We start from the raw sequence: 21102 nt of genomic DNA, 5'->3' as shown, positions 1-21102 counted from the left end.
GAATGGTCTGCAAAAGGAGTTAAAATTTGTGGCCTTGTTCGTTTAGTAACTTTGGTATTTTAGTTTTGATAGTAGGTGAAGAGAGAAATAGGGCAATGATTGGAGAGAGGGGTAATCATTTGAGAGAGAGAGAGAGAAATGAAATTAATAATTGGAGAAATAGGGTAATGATTGGAGAAAGATATAGGGTAATGATTGAAAAACAAAGTTAAAACAAAGTAAATATGTTAAACGAACAAGGCCGTTTATTTTATGACGCTTTATCAATCATTTCCCATTGCTGTTATCTCCTCGTAGCCAACTTTTTACATTTTCATTTTGCTTGTCGGGGACATAAATGCTAACGATACACATTAAAAACTTCAATGCTTTGGGAGACTAAAAATGTTGGTTTGACAATCCTCCACCAAGGACTTACAATCCGTGGGCAGCTATATAAGACATTTTAGTCACATTTAGAATGGAATAAGATAAGTTTAAAAGGAGGAATATCTAAGTAAGATGGATACTTGTATGGAGTGACTGGTGTCAAACTCCATGTTGCTTGGGAGCCTGGGAGGTGATTCATGTATTTCCACTATATACATGTTGGGGATAGCAGTATATAGTAGGATAAATAAGATAATGCCGAAGAAGAAGATATTTGCAATTCAAACAAAGGGAAAGAATCCATATTTCTTCCCTTGCTTTGCCTTCCGACTGCTCTGCTCCCCCTTGGAATGGATTTTGTGATCAAAATCGTCTGTCTATGAGGACGAAGAGGCCTGAGAAGACCTTGGTGAAAGTGGATGTACAAGTGTCTTTGTGAGGTGTCTTGGATTGAGATCATGTTTGAGGTGTCAGAAGAAGGTAGTCTGCGAATGTATAGCTACAGAGCATGGTTAGCTGTGAAAAGATATGGGCTAAAGAGAGAGAGAAGGAGAGAGTTTGGAGTGTAAAGGGGGAGCTCGTGTTTGGTTAAGTGTTGGCACCTATGGAGCACGGGTACTGGTACGCGGTACGGGTACGGGAAACGGCAAAATCCCAAAAAAGTAGCGTACGGGTACGGCGGGGGTACGGCGAATATATATACAATTATTTTCTATTTTTTATTGCATAAAATGAAATTTAAACTTATTTTACCAACAAAAAGCAAATCAGTACAAATATACATATCTACTGCATATCTATTTAGTATTCAGAATTTCAGATACATATATACATATACATTACACATGCATATATTCGTCCATATATACAGAGAGATTATTTCGATCGATAAAAAAAAAAAAAAAAAAAAAATATATATATATATATATATATATATATATAGAGAGAGAGAGAGAGAGAGAGAGAGAGAGAGAGAGAGAGAGAGAGAGAGAGAGAGAGAGAGAGAGAGCTTACATTTTTTTTTTCCCGATTTGGAGCCCTAGATCGATCTCCAAGATCTTTGCCGTGTAATATTGTGTTTATAAATGACAAATAAATTACACAATAAGCCCACATTTTATAATTATTTACAAAAAATCCCAGAAATTTTGGAAAAAAATTTCATTTTGGGCTAAAACGTACCCTTGCCGTACCCATGCCGTACCCGTATCCGGTAAGCGTACTGCGACATTTCCGGAGTACCCGAGCTTCACAGGTTGGCACTCACTTTAATAGTTCAGTTTCGACAGTCGTGTCCTTTAATCTAATTCAAGAAGTCAATTTTTGTTCCACCAATCAAGAGATCACAATTACTTTCCGCTATGTTTGCAAAATCATCTAAAAAAGAACGAAGTAGTAGAAAATATAGATACTATTTGAGATGTCCGGAAGAGTGAAAGGGGACTATTTATATAGGATGAAGGGAGACATGTTATGGTGCAAATCTTTTTAATTCTTGCTTTTGACTCCCAGAGATTATATAATTTGTTGGTTGGTGTTACAATAGGTATTAGAGCTTAAGTTATTTGATTGATAGCTGTTTTTGAGTTTTGCTGATATTTATTCGGTAATTGGAAGCTATTTTGGCCAGTTCTGGATTTGTAAATTTCCATGAATAGTTTATCACGGTGAAGAAATCAGAGTTCCAAAAAAAAAAAAAAAAATTGTTTGGAAAGGTTTGAATGACTCTTTGCTGCTATTATTAACCTAAGGGTTTTTGGGGCAATGATTCGTATGTCTATTTGTTTAAAACTAGATGGTTTACTATCGTGGTCTATTCTGTTGAGTAGATGTTGCGATCTTCTTGGCTGTACAAATTACCCATGAATTTTGTCAATGGAAGGATTTTTTTGGCTGTCAACAAATTACCCATGGATTTTCTCAATCGCCATATATCTATACATGGTGTTCGTGTAAAGTTCTATTTTGTAAATGGCTTCTCCAGTTAGAAATTGTTGTCTTCTTGTGCAGCATGTGCTAGTTCCCTAAAAGATCTGACTTTCTAGTTTCTACTAGATCTAATTATTTAAATCAAACCATGTGTATACATGTAAACCACTCCAGCATATTCAACAAAGGGATTTTTTTGGCTGTACAAATTACCCATGGGTTTTTTCAATCACCACATACCTTTACATGGTGTTGATTTAATTTCTATTTTGATAATGGCTTCTCCTGTGAAATTGTTGTCTTATTGTGCAGCTTATGCAGCTTGTTTTCATCATTCCGTTCATGATGTATCTTTGTTACAGGTCTTGAGCAAGGATGGCCTTTGTAAAACATATGTTTATGGGCTAAATGTTCCAGTTGCTGCTCGGTGGATTTCTCTTGCGGTTGCACCATTTGAAGTCTTTCCTGATTGCTACAGTGGTCTTCTATCGTACATGTGTTTGCCTGCTTATCTATCAAAGTTGCGTCATACTGTTGGATTTTTCCACAGCGCATTCAGGTTTGCTTCTTACTGATATGGCGTTTTCCCCTGTTTCCTTTGAAGACTGTTTTAAATTGATTATTTTACCTTTTGTGAGTTACTTTCTCAGCTGCTCCATTGAATTCCTCTCTGTTCTGTTTTTAACAGCCATTATGAGGAATACCTTTCTGCATCATTTCCATTCGGGTCATACACCCAAGTTTTTATTTTTCCTGAGATGACAATATCCTCAACGAGTTCAGGTGCCTCCCTGACAATCTTAAGTACTCAAGTTCTCTATGATGAGAAGGTTATTGATCAGGTATACATTTAAAATAAATGGTTAATCAGGTTTATGCTGGCAGATTATGTATATGATTGCTTTGCAGTTCCATTACTGTTGTTTTGTCTCTAGTACACATGGTTTTTCTTTTGAGTCAGGTTTATATGTGCCAATGCATTCTTGAGGCCTATTTTGCATAGAGCTTCTCAAACCAGAATTGTCTTACTTTGGAATGCACCTTGTAAAGAATCCTTCTAACAGACAGAGACCATCAATAGTACATTGCCTCGATCACAAGAGAAACGAGTAGAATACAACGGCGCATGCCAAACCTCAAGACTGCATTATTGAACTTGCCAAATCACGTTCTAAGAGACTGTGTAAGACTATAAAGAGCTTTGCCAAAAATGACAAAATTGAGTATGCTCCTCATATGCAAACCCAGGTGGTTACCAATATATGCCTCCTTGTGGAGATCATTCAAGACACCCAACTGTAACAAGGGCTAACCAAGGTTGGGAGCAAGAGAGATAAGAAGGCAAACAGAGCCAAGGTGAAAAGGTCTCCTCATAATCAACACCATAGTAAACTCTGTGGTTTTAAATCACGGTATCGGTTGGCGCAACGGGCCTGGTCTTGAGTAATGGATATTGGGAGTATCGGTTGTGTTGTAACGGGAATATGACACCACACTCGTGAATTTTTTTCAAGTACTAGCGAATGCTAAAAAATCCATTGATACACAAGTTCTACCCTTATTTATGTTTAAATTTATTTGAGTGTTTTATGAGATTTTAAACCAGTTCTTGACTTTTACAATTAGTTTTGCAAGTCAAATTTCGCTTTTTAAGGCTATATATATCGATATTTTGTTTTCATAGGGGTTAAGAATCTCAATACTTATCAATCTAGGATTGGGACTAGAATAGATGATTGATACAATGAGAAATAGGATACTAATATCTATTGCTACGTTGATGCAAATACCGTAACACTAGTACCAGATTACACAATTACACAGATTCTCATGACATTATCGACGTAGCGGTCCTGTAACACTTTGTATGTAACGGGTGTATTGGCCGATACATAGATGATTTTTCGTCCTGCCATTATTGTTCACAAACGGCCTCCCGAAACCCTGTTACGTAACAATTGTTTTTTAAAACCTTTGTAGAAAAAGAACCAACTCACACGTACCATTTTGATGAAGATCAGACCAACTGACGACCTGAATTTTTACATTGCCTCAAAATAACTACGTCTCCAAATGTTATAAATGCTGGGCTCAAACTCCAAATAAGTAATATGCTTAAAATCTATGAAGTTACACTAGTCTAATAAAAGAGCCTCGATAAAGTGTAATCCTCAGAAATGCTCCAACTCGGTCTCCACTAACTCCTTCCTGAACCTGCCACATATATTACATGGGAAGTATACAATACGATGAATAATAGCTCTAAGCAAAGGAATTATCTCAATCAATGACAAAGCGAGATTATCCCTAGCGAGATTAAATCCAGCTTCTCGGTACCCAAATGGCGACTGGACCTCACCCCCTCAACCAAAAAGGTATATCTTGGAGGACTGTTGGCCGAGCCACTCATTCGTGTATCAATTCATTCCATGGCATTAAGCCAAGATATCTTATGCGGCATTTAGCGGCAATATCGTTAGTCAATAAATAATGACAACGATTCTTGATTCCAACAGTATGATTGTCACCATCGTAGTGAGTGCAATGTCGAGGCACACGACCATGAGCCCATTCGCCTTTACCCTGCGCACGACCACGTTGGCTAGAATCATGCCAAAACCATGACTAGAATCACGGCCTAACCAACCACGGCTACCTTTCTCTGACTCTCAACCACCATGATTAAACTACAAGCGAAGGAACGAGAGGTAGTTGGGCCCATTGTAGAATGATCAGAGGGTGTCAAAACAACAAAGCTTGTATTGAAACAATAGATTGGCGAAGGCAGCTGAATACCTCGAGCCCACAACTGGGCAGCATGATCATATGACGAAGGCAAGCCGGACAAAAACTGAGCCACATGCATAGGCTTCTTTTGGAGTCGCAAAACCTGAATATGATCTGAGGTAAGCTGGCGAATGTTGAGCTCCTCGCAGTAATATGGAACTTGGCATAATAATCCTCCAAAGAATAATCACCAAGAGTAAGAGAAAAATAGGTTTGATGAATATGATAAGTTCGACGCAAATTATCAACACCAGAAGGCAAGTTCGAGCATGATGTCACACGATTTTGGTTGGGTAAGAAGACCAAAGTACACCATTAAATCTTTGGCTCAATACTATTCTATAACAGTGGATCATCTTCTCATACATTGCCCGGTAGCTTGGGAACTTTGGTCCGTGGTGTTTTCTTGGTTTGGTTTAAAATGGGCCATGTCAAGGAATGTTATGGAACTCTTAATTGCTTGGAATGGAGCTAGAGTTGGCAAGAGAAGGAAGCGTGTATGGGCCATGATCCCTCTTTGTTTGATGTGGACTATTTGGCGTGAAAGGAATTCGAGATGCTTTGCAGGGATTGAAAAGCCCTTGTTTAGAATCAAAAGCTTTGTGGTTAGTAGCTTGTATAGTTGGGACAAGGGAGATTGTAATCCCGCTTTTGATCTGTTTTTAGATTGGTTCGAGCTTTTTTTGGTCAAGTAGGATTGATGTATAGGGCCTTTTTGTGGTGGTGGCCTTTTTGTATTCGGGCGGCATTCCCTTAATGCCAAGTTTCTAATATAATTACTTATCAAAAAAAAAGAATATGAGCATCCTTCGCTTTCTAAGAAGCATACTTGGCATTATATTCCTTAGAAGGATCACCAGTCAAGTCAAGTAAGCATATTGTTTCTTGCCTAGAAAATATACCTCAACAGCCTTAGTTGAGGGAGCGTAAGTTTTCCATTTAAACGAATGGAGGTAGCAGATATTGACCCTGAATAAGTAGAACAAGCATCAAATGTAGACACAAAACTAGTAGCCATCTCCAAAAAATCACCAACTTAATAACCAAGAAGAAATAAAAAATCAAAACCGGGTAGAATCAACATATTCTCGAAATGTGCAACCCATTGTGGTGCAATACGTGTATCAAACAACCCAATAAGAAGGGTAATATAAACAACCACACGAACTCATTAATACAACATAGCCCGAAGAAGCCAACGACCAACATAGCACAAGGGTAACTGGGAAAAAAATGACTTAACAAAGATACCCATTATCAATAAGATCATGGGCAGGGGAGAGAGAGAGAGAGAGAGAGAGAGAGAGAGAGAGAGAGAGAGAGAGAGAGAGAGAGAGAGAGAGAGAGAGAGAGAGAGAGAGAGAGAGAGAGAGAGAGAGAGAGAGAGAGGCAACAACCGACCTAACAAAATCAATTGACGATGGTTAGGAACTACTACCTCAACAATGACAGTGAAATAATACATTGCCTAAACCTTTGACTAATATGCCCTTGCTATAGAGAGAGGCAACAACCGACCTAACAATATCAATTGACGATGGTTAGGAACTACTACCTCAACAATGACAGTGAAATAATACATTGCCTAAACCTTTGACTAATATGCCCTTGCTATTTTTTGCCACATATATAACTTTTAGCACATGTTTTTTCGTTGTTGTTGCTACTTTGCCCGGAGTTGATCTATGGTATGGGGTATTCAGCATATTTAGCACTAACATTTGGAAAAGAAGAAAAATATGCTGTCTAGGGGGTGGCGTGTATTGTGTAGGGGTGAGAATATTTTATAAATGTTAGCATGGCACGAATCCTGCACAAAGTTAGCAGGTTTAGGTTTGCCATTTCTTCATAGGAACGATATTATTGCACGACCAGACAAGAGGAGAACTAAATGGGCCGCTTGGTTCAAAGTTGTGTAATGATATGTTGACTTGGTTAACCTATGTAACCTCTATGTTTCCAGTTTGAGGTATATATATGATATCTATGTCTATCAATATTTTCCTGCACAGAAATAAATCTCATCAATTGTATGCAAATCATTAAGGGCCGTTGATTACCTGTTTAATGTTGTGATGTGCATTTACTGCTTTATAAAATACTCAAACAAGTCTTTATGGAGGCCTAATTGAGCTCTGTGACTTACTACTCTCTTTCTACCATCGACCACAGACGATGTCTATAATTAAATTGTTTTCTTTGTCTACCTTTTTCTTTTTGCTGGTTTGATACATTTGTTACCAGTAATGGCACTCAAGGATTGAAAGTAGTACAATCCGCTATAGGGCAAAACTACAGATCTATGAATAGCCGTGGGCAAGCAACTTAACAGCAAGGCGCGATGGGTTGGTAAACAAGTAAATAGTTTTATTGTGTAACTACGTAAGCATGATGCATCAGCATGTAAATCTTTTATGGGGGGAGTAAGTAATTGTGTCAACATGACAAATCGAAGTTAGTGTCAACATATATGACACGTTTAGGTAAACAGGTGTTTCTACAGGAATTTGGTTTGACACCAAATCTACACTGACACAACCCGAAACGACACCACGGGGCACGATGCCCACTCCTAGTCTGTGACTCACAAGTTGCAATGATGATTTTGTCTTTCTTTTTAGCTAGATTGCTTGTCCATTGGTCCATATGTACCTAATTTTCTTTCTATTTAACAAAGTTTATAGTTGCTGATAAAAGAGTTCTGTGGTGAATGTTGTGACAGATCATAGAGACCAGGATTAAACTTGCCTTTGCCCTGGCAAGGCAGTGGTTTGGTGTATATATTACTCCAGAGGAACCTAATGATGGTAAAAGACAATTGTGACACTTCTTTGATATGTAATGCAGTGTATTTTTATTGTCTGTTTTGATAGTGGTACTGTTACTTGTCCTAACATGGTTTTTCTTACTGCTTGTTGGTACTAGAGTGGTTATTGGACGGTCTTGCCGAGTTTCTGAGTGATTCATTTATTAAGCGATTTCTGGGTAACAATGAAGCACGGTATCGGCGATTCAAGGTCTGTCTCATTTACTGAAGTATATTGTCTAATGCTTTCTTGTATATGAATATTTTACATAATAAGAAGCGTATGATATTTCTTGTTATCTTCCCTTGAAGCTTAATGGAAGGGATTATTACTAAACGTATCATGTCATGCTCTTTGCCGGACACTTTAGTGGCTTAGTTGTGTTCCCCCAATTTAATCCCAACTTACCTATAATACTATAGTATTCCCTCCGTTACGATTATTATAGTCCATTCTGAAAGGTCACGTCATTTTTTCTGAGAAAAATAAAGCACTTTCGTGCATAACTTGTTCAATGTCTGCACCAATTTAAGGATCTCAAGAGTTCTTTGAAACGATGTGTAACTTTTTGAGAAGTTGTTCAATAAGTGGCTCAACTTTTCGTGAGGATTAGCAACTGCTATGCTCAAGTTCTGAGTATCATTTGCATTGCAACCCCAAAACACAAAGAGTTGGGGCATAATGCATTGTGGTTGAAAGTGTCTAGTTGGCTTTCGGTACATCATTATCCAGTTTTGTTAGGTTACGGTTGAGACAGAGATCGAGGCCCTATTATTGGTGAATCTTTTTATTAAACTCTTGTTTTTATAATTTTCATACTTGTTAATTTTCTAAGAGAATGAGTAAGCTCTTATCTTTCCGGTGCCTATTCATAGAAGTACTACAAAATTCTCTGCTTTGTCTTTCATTGGTAGGTTTTTTTTTTCTATCACATTGCAAAATAGAAATGAATTTACCTGCGAACTGTGCTATTCACATAGAGAAAACCCACACAGATCACGCACAGATTTTTTGTGGGGTCCATTATGGGTCCCACACAAACAATCCAAATCGTTCATTAAATGTAAAACATTTTTTCAAGGGTCTTCGCAAAAAATCAGCTCAATCCAATATCTATAGAAACTCCATCCAATCATCTAACTTTTCATTCGGATTTTAGGATAATGAAAAAATAGATGATTGGATCTAGCACCTATAGATATCGGATTGAACTAATTTTTTGCGGGGGCCCTTGAAAAAATATTTTACATTTAATGAACAGCTCGGATCATTTTTTTGGAACCCTTAGTGGGCCCCCCAAAAAATTTGTGTGTGATGTGTAGGTTTTGTCTGTCTCGTTAGCATTATACTTTACCTGCATGTGTAATGTGGCAAGGTTCTGTTGATGATTGTATGATTTATTGATTGGAAAATTTTAAAAGGGTGTGGTGAACACTATTATTTTTTGATAAGCAAATAATTATATTAGAAAGAAGGCATTAAGGGAATGTAGTCCGTATACAAATGGGAGCACGTGTTTGTGTGTTACTATGAATCTTGTTTGGATCTTTCCCTGCCTAAAAGCTGGTTTCAGTATCCTGCCTTGTAAATTATAAAAATCTCTAAATCAACAGCCTTTGTTGTTGCTTCCACATCTATTAACCTCCCATTTGTTGCTGCACACAAGTGAGAGGATTGTTGTGAGTACTTCCAGTATATGAGGCTGTCTTTTGTTCGTCCGTCCTTTCTCTAGATATTTAGATACGAAAGCTACTCCTGCATTGTGAGTCTTGAGTCACCGATTGTGGCATTTTACCTGAACTGCAGGCAAATTGTGCTGTTTGCAGAGCTGATGATAGTGGTGCAACTGCTTTAAGCTACTCTGCTTCTTCTAAGGATCTATACGGAACCCAGTGTATTGGTTTATTTGGAAAAATACGATCTTGGAAGTCTGTAAGTTGATATTTACTTGTTGATTGTTCGTATCTTTTAATTGCTTCTCTGTTGACCTTCTGATGCACAATAGGTGGCAGTCCTTCAAATGCTGGAAAAGCAGATGGGACCTGAGTCCTTCCGCAAAGTAAGAGTCCAATGTGTTGTATCCTGTTTGCTGATTTTCTAGCGTTGAGAATTTGTTTGTTAGTTATTTCATGTTGCTTTCATTATTTTTTTTACACATTGTCCTATAATTTTCAGACATTCTATTTTGGACATTCTTGAAATAACTTCTTCAATTTCTTATTTTCGTATCACATTGTATGTTTTCAGAGACTTTGCATGGTGTTAGTTGCATTAGTCGGTGGTTTCGTGTGTAGGTTAGTGTTGGATTTTCACTTCGCTATGTCCATGCGTGGTTATCGTGCACTAAAGGTGTATCTCGGCGCAAAGTGCATCGAGAGACACACCAAGCATATAATGTTTTTTGGAGGGCCGGTTTGGATACCCAGAGGTTTAGCGGTCAGATCAAATACCATGTGGTGAACTACCTGCTTTTCGTAATGTAGAGTGCCGTAACTGTTTTTTAAATGTTTCAGAAATTGAACTAGGGGCGTTTAAAAGGTTTTGCGGCATTTGACTAAGGGCGTGTTGGATTGGACAAAGATGTTGAGGGAAATTGTAGTATAGAAAATCTTGTTTAGACGGCAACATTCGTGTGGTCAACTAGCTGTGAATGAGAAAAACGCTCATTTGAGATACCGCTCGATTTGTTGCAGTTACCCTTTTTCCCTTGCTGTATTGTTGACCTGTGGAAGTGCATGCATGTGATCTTTGATTTTTGATGTTAATAGCTTTCATGTCAAACATGTTCTTCTCAGATGATAATTTTCTGATTTTTGTTTTTCACATGCAGATTTTGCAGACAATTGTTTTACGGGCTCAAGATACAACTCGTCCCTTAAGAACTCTTAGTACAAAGGAGGTGATTAATTTCAATTTTGATCCCCCCACTCTCTCTCTCTCTCTCTCTCTCTCTCTCTCTCTCTCTCTCGTAATTGTTAAAGCATCCAACTCCAAACCAATTGGCAAAGAGGAGAGAGGCCGCCCCAGCTCATATACTTGTTTTGGAGGAGATAATTAACCGAGTTGGGACAAATCCCAACACTCCCCCGCACGTGCGACCACCGACTCGTACGTGGAGAGGTAAATAAAGGATCCATAACACTTGGATCACAACAAACAATGGTGCACTTATGGCACAAACAAGGGGGAACAAATTCTCCGAAACCCTAGCTCTAATACCATGTTAAAGCATCCAACTCCAAACCAATTGGCAAAGAGTGGAGAGGCCGCCCAGGCTCATATACTAGTTTGATGTGGGACAAATCCCAACAATAATGAAATGAATAGTTGGGAGTGAGTTTATGAAGGGCGGAAAAGAAACCAGAAGAAATCAAGCTAAACATGTATGCCCGTGCCCTTGAGCTACAAGAGATCTATGGAGAGAAATTTAATGAAGTCCTCTCATAAACTCTCTCTTGGTTAGAGAATCGGATAGAGTTTCATAATATCATGTGATCTTCCTAGGTGCCTATCAGTTACGTTTGCATTTCATCTAGTTTGTCATATCTTGTATGTCCATGTGTTGTTCTTCAGCTTATCTCTTCTTGGTGTAAACCACCGTTTGCATCAGAGAGATCCCATTGCAGATAACCAGACTCTGCAAACTGAACTAGTTAAATGAAATTTTCTTCACTATTCCGATCTTTCGAGGCCCATCTGAATAGAACTCCAAGAGGGTATCAATGCTCGTTGTCTTTATGTGGAAATCAGAGGCCAGGGAGCAGTTCCCATGATTGGTACTGTGGAATTGCACCTGGAGAACTTGAACGGAAAGCTGCTGATTGGCCTATATTCTCTGTGTGATACAACAAATTCATTTACAGAAAATACAGAAAATTAATTTTTATTGCAACATTTCATGTCAATTTAAGTCTTCCCGCCACCTAACATCGATGTTCTTAAAGTCGTTAGGCGCTAGTTGGGCAGCCATGCACTGCCTAGCACCCAGTACGATTAATTGGGTATTACTTGGTGCCTAGAGATTAGTCGTTTTTTCCTTTTTTTTTTTGAACTTTTAAAAATATTTTCCTACCCATCCCCTAGTTTCAAGTAAAGTAGAGCAATGTAAGTACAACAAAACATTAAATTCACATCCAAACAGAGAAAATAGAGCCGATATACACAATTCAGAGCCTATGTACACATAATTCAGTAGAAACATTGCCTACATACACATGCTATCACTTTATTGTGTAAGTGTAGATGTATGCACGGTATTAATATCCATTAAGGTTTATATATAGACATTTATATTGTGTAGTGTAGATGTATATGTTATAGTAAAACTACACTAAAATCCTTATAGTATATTACCACAACATTTAACTCCTTAGATTTGCAAAATTACGTATTTAACCCATGATTATTCCTGCCTAGCCACCTAATTCTCCGATTAATCCCTCATAATCTCACCCAGCCGCCTAGTCGATTAGTCACTGACTAATCATGCATAGTGACTAATACCGCTTAGTGACCGACTAATCATCTTGCCGCCCAATTGAGCGCCTAGGCCCCTAGTCGAGGCGGCAGACCACCATCTAGTGCCTAGTCGCCACCTAGGCTGACTTTTAAAACACTGCCTAACATCTCATGTATCATTGATACTATTGCTCTTTCTTACCGTTGCAACTACTGGTCTTCATTGTACATTATCATACGATCTTAGCTATCCTCGCTCAACATACCATCAATTTGTGCTACACCTAATACGTTATCAATGGTTTATTTCATAAGTCCCTCTTTCCTGATTTTACTACACCCATCCAAGAATCCTCATGTGAGCTGCACTGGTTTAGTTATTGAGTTGTTTATTAGTTCTCAACACTCGTCTTGTAAAGCAACCTTAATGTTCTTCTAAAATAAATCATCACTAATTGGAACAGATAAAAATAGTACTCTTTGGCTCTTTGCATGTGGTGTGTATGAAGAGAGACTAATGAGTAATTAATTGTCCTCCCTTATACTCTGGCCCATTATCCCCTTTGTGTCAGCCTATACCTATTTGAGTTACCTAGAAGTGCCTATACCTAGTGTTGTTCTGAAGCTTGAAGATACCTAGTGGCTATTAGTGCTATTAACCAGGCCTACTCAATTTAGTTCTCTTTAACCATTTCAATATACCTCTGAGCTCTGAATGCTTCACATCTTGTGGCACCTACTCACCAAACTGAAAGAAGAAGAATGATATCCTACACACTTCACCACTGGTTTGCAATTGTGCAACATTTATCTACATCCTGTGGTGACTTGTGTTTTTTTAGTTTGGACTATGTGGCCTTAGGTTTCTAACGTATTCATTTATTTATTTTGTCATCGGAAAGTCTCTAATTGTTGTTTTTTTGTGTTATAAGTTATCAGTTATCACAGCATCCTCTTGTACATATGGGTTTTCTACTTTGCTTGGCATTTGGATTCTGAAAATCTGCCTTAGGATTTGAGGTTCACATTTTCTATCTGTCATATTTGGGAAAATGCAGTTTCGGCATTATGCCAATAAAATTGGGAATCTGGAGCGTCCTTTTCTGAAAGAATTTTTCCCTCGTTGGGTGGGATCTTGTGGTTGTCCAGTGCTGAGGTTTGATTTGTCTCACTGTACGTTGTGCTTCTTTCACGGTTCAAACCTGCCAGCATGTGTTACTGATTTTATCTTTTAAATTGTCACCCATTCTTTTTCATGCTGCGAAGGATGGGATATTCCTATAGCAAACGAAAAAATATGGTCGAACTGGCTGTAATGCGGGGATGTACTGCTACATCAGACTCCATTGCAACTGTTGCTAATGGTAATCACGACTCCGAGAACAAAGAAGGTGCTGTTGGGTGCCCTGGTATGATGAGCATAAGGGTTCATGAACTTGATGGCATGTATGACCATCCTATTTTACCAATGGCTGGAGAACCTTGGCAGCTGCTGGAGATACAATGTCATTCAAAGCTTGCTGCTAAACGCTTTCAAAAGCCGAAAAAAGGTTCCAAACCTGATGGCTCTGACGACAATGGTGATGCCGTGTCCACCCTTGACATGCGACCGAAGTATGTATTTGCTTATGTCCTTTTTGTAAGGTGTTTTCCTATGTATGAGGGAATTTGACAAGTGTGAATATATTTTGCAGTGCTGATTCCCCCCTGCTGTGGCTCAGGGCAGACCCGGAAATGGAGTATCTTGCTGAAATTAACTTCAACCAACCAGTACAGATGTGGGTAAGTATGAGTTTCTAGTGATTTGTACTTGGATCTTATTTGGCTTCTGCTTCAAAAAGATTTAATTGGTCCATCAGTTGCAATTGCAATTGCAGAGCATGGATTGTATCGGTGAAGACTTCACACTTTTCCCTTACCTTTTTAGGCGTTTAGTAGTTGGCGCAACGAGGTTTAAGGACCCTTTTCATTGTGCTTATTGCATTGTTACTATTGAGGCTATTCATAGTTCATTTTGAGGAAGTTATGCCACTAAAGAACCTTGTGTGTGGTAACCTCAATTTGCCAGGGAACCATAATCTTCATTTATTGATCAACCTTTTTCTTCCACAATGTCAACCATTCCATCAATGGATGAGAAAATTTTGAAGGGCCTTGGGTCATATTCTGTAAGTGGTTTGTATTACATGGATCCTTCATTTTGGCTCAAGTACCCGTGTCGATGCGTCTGACACCCGTATCCTTTTGGACACTCGGATTCTCTAATTGTTAAGATATTTACAGAAAATGAATATCAAATTAGCTAGAAAAGTGATATTTCGAATATCACATAGACAGGAAATATGGAAATAGCAAAAACATAATTTTCTTAATCATTTCTTGTTTAAATACATTTGTAAACATAGTTTATAGTACATAATCTGTGAAAATTTTGTAATATATAATACAAACAAGAGTTCAGGACGTGTCTCCGTACCTGTACCCAAGTTGGGGACACATATCCTTGTATCCTAAGATTTAAGTTTAGGAAGGTCCGACACTTGGACTTGCACCCGCACCCGAGTCCATGTAACATACTTTGTAGAATAACTAAGAGGCTGGAAGATGGTCTTAGCTTATTAAACATTATAAACTGACATTTGCACCAGCTTGAGTAGAGATGTCAAGCAGAATGGATTCAAGGCATCACTGACGAAAAACTAATTCAGTCACCATTGTGTAGCTGTTGAGTTTTTTGGCTAAGTCAAGTATGTAGTTGTTGATGCCCATTTGTAGCGACCTTGTATGGAGGCTGATGATCCCCCGAACTTTTGTATACCACCTTGACAACTCTTTGGGAACTTGTCTAGTCTAGAGCTATAATGGGAACTCAACCCCTTTTCTTTACTCTAGTGTTTGGATGAAATTTTGAAGGTGTGGTTTGGAGCATTTCTTTAGGTGGTACTTTTTTTTCTTCCCAAAATACTGTTGTGTGTACGATGACTATGTTTTTGAAAGTTTTGTGGAGAGCAATTACAAAGATCTTCGGCAAAAGTATCCTTGTATCTGTTTCTATCTAGATGGCGAAGGTATGCATTTTGTTCAAACACAACTTTAGAGTTACGGCAGTTGTAACATGCTGTGAGTGCATAAGACAAATCATCTCCCTCCTGAAGTGATGTGCTGAAACGTTAAAGAACATTTTGAGCTGATTGTAGTTGGCTTTTGTTGCTGAAAAGTTGGATTCATTGGGTCAAACGGGTTGTAATGGTCTATGAATGTGATCAATTTATAGCTTGATTAGACTAGGAAATATGAATCTGTTGCTATTTTGGGTGCTGTGAACACCTGTGATCAACAATTTTAGAGAACGATGTGGCTGGTCGTCTCTGTTCTGGTTTGAAGATGGAAGTGCTGGTACTCATTAGGAGTGTGGAATGATATTTAACAAGGTCTGGTCTTAAGGTTTACAAGCTATCATGGTGCAGAAACAAAAAAACAAAAAAGAGAAGCAGACGCAGCTGGTCTTTACATCCGAGTTGTGGGTGTCGAGAAAAATTATCACTGTTTACAATAACGTCCTCATGGCTGAACGAAATTTTCATAATGCAAGAACAGGAGGCCGAATTAAACCTAATAAACAGACTGAATGAAGAAAACAGACCTCATAAGCAAGGGATACACTATTAATAGTGAATGAAGACCCGAACAACCCTTTACTAGTAATCAAATACAATAATACGTAGCTTATCACCCTCCTCAAACTCGAGATTTTGCTTTTGGAGCAAACAAGAGTGTCCTACTAGGAAGCAGGAGCACCAGACTGTTTGGGTGGCAAAACTTCCCAAAAACAAAGTTTTGCTACCGTGTTAACAAAGATTAATGAAGTCTAACAATGGCTTTCCCATGGCTTAGAGAAAACCACATAAGAAGTGAAGATACCTGATAAACAATCACACGTCAGAAAAGTGCAGTTGGAACGGTTCATCCAATTGTTAAGGCGCTTCTTGCTGTCTTGCCTGACGCAGGCTGAAGCCTGCGAGGTTGGAATAGTCCCGGGATGCAACTCAACCAGGGGTAGCGGATGTCACTTGACGCTATTAATCGTGGACGCCACTCGACGCAACCAAGTCACACACTTGATTGTAGGAGGAATCCTCAACTCCAAGCAAGAAATATGTGCAAATATTTTCATGAACTCAAAGTCTACTTCTCATTTCATTAGATCAACTATTTATAGGCATTACAAAGAGACTCTTCAAGACTAATAATAAATACTTGACAATTTTCCAACACAGACCTTTCAAATATCTAGACAACCCTTCATCTATATGCATGAACACTAATAAATGGAAACCTAGAAACATGTGTTCAACCCTATCCAACTACATGCACGCGTAACTAATATTTCCATGTTGTCAACTCTGAGGACAGAAAACTTGAATGCACTGAAAATCTATAGCAACGAAAAACTTGACACTTATTGAAACATAATCATGCTACCTCCTAAATTTGTTCTCGCTTTGTAGATGTCTAATTTTCGTTTACTGTGCTTTGCTAAATTTACTCTTAGTGTTGCTCAATCAGATAAATCAGCTGGAGAAGGACAAAGATGTTGTTGCTCAGGCACAAGCAATCTCAATGTTAGAGGCAATGCCACAACTTTCATTTTCTGTCGTTAACGCGCTGAATAATTTCCTTACCGATGCACAGGTGTTTTTCTTCTTTTTTTGACTGTCTTCCTCTCCCTCCCTCCCTCTCTCTCTCTCTCTCTCTCTCTCTCTCTCTCAAACACACACCTGCACATGAACATGGTGTTTTTCCTTTTCACTCACTTTTGTTTTCAGAAGATGCAAATTTGAATTTTCTTATGTTGCGTGAAAGGTTTTCTGGAGAGTCCGGATTGAGGCGGCATTTGCATTAGCTCATACAGCAACTGAGGTAATATGATGCTTTTATTCGTTGCTACTGTCCAACACATAATAAGTACTCTTTGGACTTTTCATATGGCTGTTTTGAAAGTTTGAAAAGGTCTGGTTGTGAAGGGAAACTGAACGAAGAGTTTTGATGAGATATATTAGCTGCATTTCATGTACTAAAGAAAGAGATAGGCAGAAGGTGCTACGTAAAAGATTTCATTTCCGTTTTGCGGGTGGGAATAAAGAACAAGTAGTTGATTACTTTCTGCTACAGGGGTCATGGTCTTTATGTATGTCACATTTATATACATGTGGATCGATGCAGCAACCCGCACGATGTATAGTTTTTGTCTTAGATGTTCCCCAAGGCTCTATTTTTTATTTTTTTTAAACAAATGATCAAACCTATACGGGTAATTTTTTTTTTTTAATCAAAACCCCCACCCTTCTTAGCACTTGAAGTGCATGCATTCATGTTTTAACTTATATTGATTTACCCATCTGTGTCCAGCATGCCATAAATTATCTAATTTTCCAAAATTTTCTCTTTTTCGTGAACATCAATCTCCATATCCATGTATAGGATATTGATTCGATCAATTGTTATGTATTGAATCGTATCTTTGGATTTCATTTTTAAAGTTCATGTTTTCCGTATTTGACATTCCTATCTGAAGGTGGAAATAAGGAGACAGGAGAAGGGTTTTAATTTTAGTGAGTGCCATACTTTGAATCTTTTATAATTAAAATTCATATTTCTATATTTGGCTTTCCATTTTAAAAGGGGGTGAAACAGTGAAAGCATGGAATGGGAGTTAGTGGAGAAGGAGTAGGAGATTGCCACGTGGAGTTTTGGAACTTCTAGAAGAAAGAGAAGAAAATACATATACTGTACGAGGTTTTCTTGGTTGAAAGGAGCTATTTTTTTTAATATAAGTTTCAGAATTCTGTAGCTGGAATTCTCTGGGCTGCAACTATTATATGGACTTCAGTGTTAAAGAAAAGGCAAATTGGTTTAGACGTGGATTTGGAGTTCATGTACATTAATTAGCAAATGTATTAGAGGATGAAATAGTGGTTTGTTTGGTGGATGTGAACAATACATTGGTTATAGTTTTTTAGGCCTTGTTCTGTGGAGAACAGGAGATGGCTAACTTTCTAAAGGGTTCATCCTTTTTTTTATTTTTTATAGGCATAAAGGGTTCATCCTCACAGGGCTTAAGGAAATTACACAGATACAATCTCACCTCCTAATAAGCTTTAGTTCAGTTTACATGAGGACTTAAATAGGTGATTGTGAGTCTGTGATGTAAGCGGAGTTATTTGTTTTTCAAGGCCTAAGGGTTCAGAATATAGGAGATTCTACCGTCTGACCACCAGGATTGATGATGTAACCAATCTGGTGTAGGTTGAGCAAATAATATAGGCCATTCGGATAAAAATGCTTGGACCATTCTATACTGTCTCTAGGATACTGTACTTTATTAGATATCCTTGACTTTAGAACGGAGTGAATGTTAAGTAATTTACAGTACCAGCACCAAAATAACTGCAAGTGTTACCATCAACACTTACCAGTTGAGTTCAATATCTAATTTATAACTATTTGAGACGACATCAAAATTTTCATTTTTTTTTTTTGCCGAGAAACTTGGGGACGTATGCGGAGAGGGTCATCTTTAGATTGATCATTGACGTTAGTGAGGTCAAATCAATTTCTTTATCAAATTTGATTGATGTAAGGATTTATAGAAACATTCTACAGGTTTCTCGTTCACCTTATATTATGTTTTGCATTTCTGTTCAGAAATGGCTTGTCAGCTTTCAGCGTGCTTCAAAAAGGTTTTATTTGACGCAATTTTAACAATGTCTTATTAGGAAACTGATTGGGCTGGCTTACTTCATCTGATTAAGTTCTACAAAAGCCGTAGATTTGATGCAAATATTGGACTCCCCAAGTGAGCTTCTTAATATCTGTTATTTTGATTTAGATGAAGGTTTCCTGGGATGAATGATTTACAGTATTGTTTTTATAATCTTCTTTGCTGTACAGGCCAAATGACTTTCATGATTTCCCAGAATACTTCGTACTTGAGGTAATGCAATGAGGTAGGATGTGTGTTATGTTCATTACTTCATTTATTTATTCCTGTCTGTATTTACCTTGTTTGGGGAGTCTTCTGGTGCATAGAGTGTCACATCAAGGACTTCTGATTCTCCATGCCAATGCCCCTTCGAAATAAAAAAGTTAATTGGATATTATCTTTTCCCCATATTTTGAATTTCTGGGGGTAAGCTGTGCAATGTGTAGAAACACTCCTTCACAACCCTAATCCCCTGATCCTCCTAACGGTGTGATTCGAATTCTGATCCTAGGCCTTGTAGAGATCATTTATAACAGTTTGAAGTCACCACTTTAGATTAGTATTTAGATGCAACTAATGTTAAAATATGTGATCATATTGTCAATCAAAGCACCAATATTTAAAGTATGATATTATATTTAAGCATTGCTTCAAGTTAAATTTGTGATACTAGATCTCCTTAAATGCGATTGTCATTGTCCATTCTTTATGCTACAGAATGCAAGGATGTGAAGGAACTTTACTATTCATGGACAATTGGCATAGATAAAAGATGGCATATAACAATAATAAAGACCTTAAAGAATAGTCCAAACCCTTTTCCAATATCAAAAAAGCAAAAAATGAGTAAAAAAATGAATTTAGGAAATGTTAAATTGAACGATCCAGCGGTTCGGATCATCGATTCACTAGGCATCTAGGCATGGAACTTTCGATTGAATACTATAGCATCTCGGCATCTTTTATTGTTATATTTCTTCTATTGGCTTGTTTAAACGTTGGAAACCGTGAGTTGGTTTTTAAAGACAATATTGATTGCTTGAATGGTAATGTGTCGTAGAGCTGCCACTTCATTGCATAATCAAGGGTAAGATCTTTCCCTATGGTGTCCATCAAATGTTCCTTTGGCACCAATATGAAAATGATTTTTCCCATAAGGTAGATGCTTATTCTAAGGGGTGAATTTAACAAGAAAAGTAATAGATACGTCCAATGACTCCAGTCGGTACCCAATAATTTCTCTGGGAGGGGTAAATTTGGTACAAACTTTTGTTACTAAATATATGAAGTGGCTGTTTTTAAACTCAATCCCACAACTTAAAGTGAGTAGGTAGTGTTTTTGACCAGTAAACCAGTGGTCCCCTGAACCAAAGGCTTGTGTGAATATTCTAAACAACAAAAGTCTTCATGAGGCTATCATCTAATTGTCCCACAAGGCAAGGTGTAGTTCTCAAGGCGTGAACTTTTGTAGTTCAATTTTGAGTTTACTAAGGATGCAAAATTACTAGAAACTGAGAGAGTGATAGCAATTCTAAGTAAATATGTACATCTAAACTTGTAAAAAAACATGTCAATATATGTGTTACACTAACTTTTACGGGAAAATTTATTCTAACTTCAAGCATAGATTGATAGGTTGAGCGGGGTGAGAGTGCCATGTAGTAACTACCCGGCCCCGCCCAGTACATTATTGTCCCCTTTGCCAGCCACGCGCAATGACGGACTCATACCTTTATGTTCATGTGGCCAACGCACGGCTTTGTTTCTCCTGGGTTTTCCAAAGAAAAAGCCTTGTACTAATTGGTTCAAAGTTCTCACTTATATGGCACTAGAATTATTCATTCCTAACTGATATGGGACTTGATGGGTTCTCACAATCTACTCCTCGTTGCGTTGTCCAGGTTCTTTCCCTGGGTGGCAATGTGGAATTACACTGCCATGGCCCACTGTGGGACCATGGTTGGTTCTGATACCATTTGTAGGGACTTT

At 38.0% G+C, this 21102-nt stretch overlaps 1 protein-coding gene across 3 annotated transcripts in view; it reads left to right on the top strand.

Moving 5' to 3' along the window:
* LOC131335735 (transcription initiation factor TFIID subunit 2) overlaps positions 1 to 21102 on the top strand; it is a 42063-nt gene that overhangs the window by 3982 nt on the left and 16979 nt on the right. For all 3 annotated transcript variants that reach the window (XM_058371222.1, XM_058371224.1, XM_058371223.1), the window contains 14 exons: positions 2661 to 2857; positions 2987 to 3140; positions 7808 to 7892; positions 8011 to 8102; positions 9699 to 9824; positions 9898 to 9951; positions 10723 to 10791; positions 13409 to 13506; positions 13617 to 13964; positions 14045 to 14132; positions 16917 to 17042; positions 17214 to 17270; positions 19127 to 19206; positions 19302 to 19344. In XM_058371222.1, the coding sequence (XP_058227205.1) occupies positions 2661 to 2857; positions 2987 to 3140; positions 7808 to 7892; positions 8011 to 8102; positions 9699 to 9824; positions 9898 to 9951; positions 10723 to 10791; positions 13409 to 13506; positions 13617 to 13964; positions 14045 to 14132; positions 16917 to 17042; positions 17214 to 17270; positions 19127 to 19206; positions 19302 to 19344 (1617 nt within the window). The remainder of the gene's footprint in view (positions 1 to 2660; positions 2858 to 2986; positions 3141 to 7807; positions 7893 to 8010; positions 8103 to 9698; positions 9825 to 9897; positions 9952 to 10722; positions 10792 to 13408; positions 13507 to 13616; positions 13965 to 14044; positions 14133 to 16916; positions 17043 to 17213; positions 17271 to 19126; positions 19207 to 19301; positions 19345 to 21102) is intronic.

This window comes from Rhododendron vialii, chromosome 8a (genome assembly GCF_030253575.1).
Source record: "Rhododendron vialii isolate Sample 1 chromosome 8a, ASM3025357v1".
In the NCBI taxonomy this organism is placed as follows: domain Eukaryota; kingdom Viridiplantae; phylum Streptophyta; class Magnoliopsida; order Ericales; family Ericaceae; genus Rhododendron; species Rhododendron vialii.
This window is presented reverse-complemented; position numbering and strand designations above follow the sequence as displayed.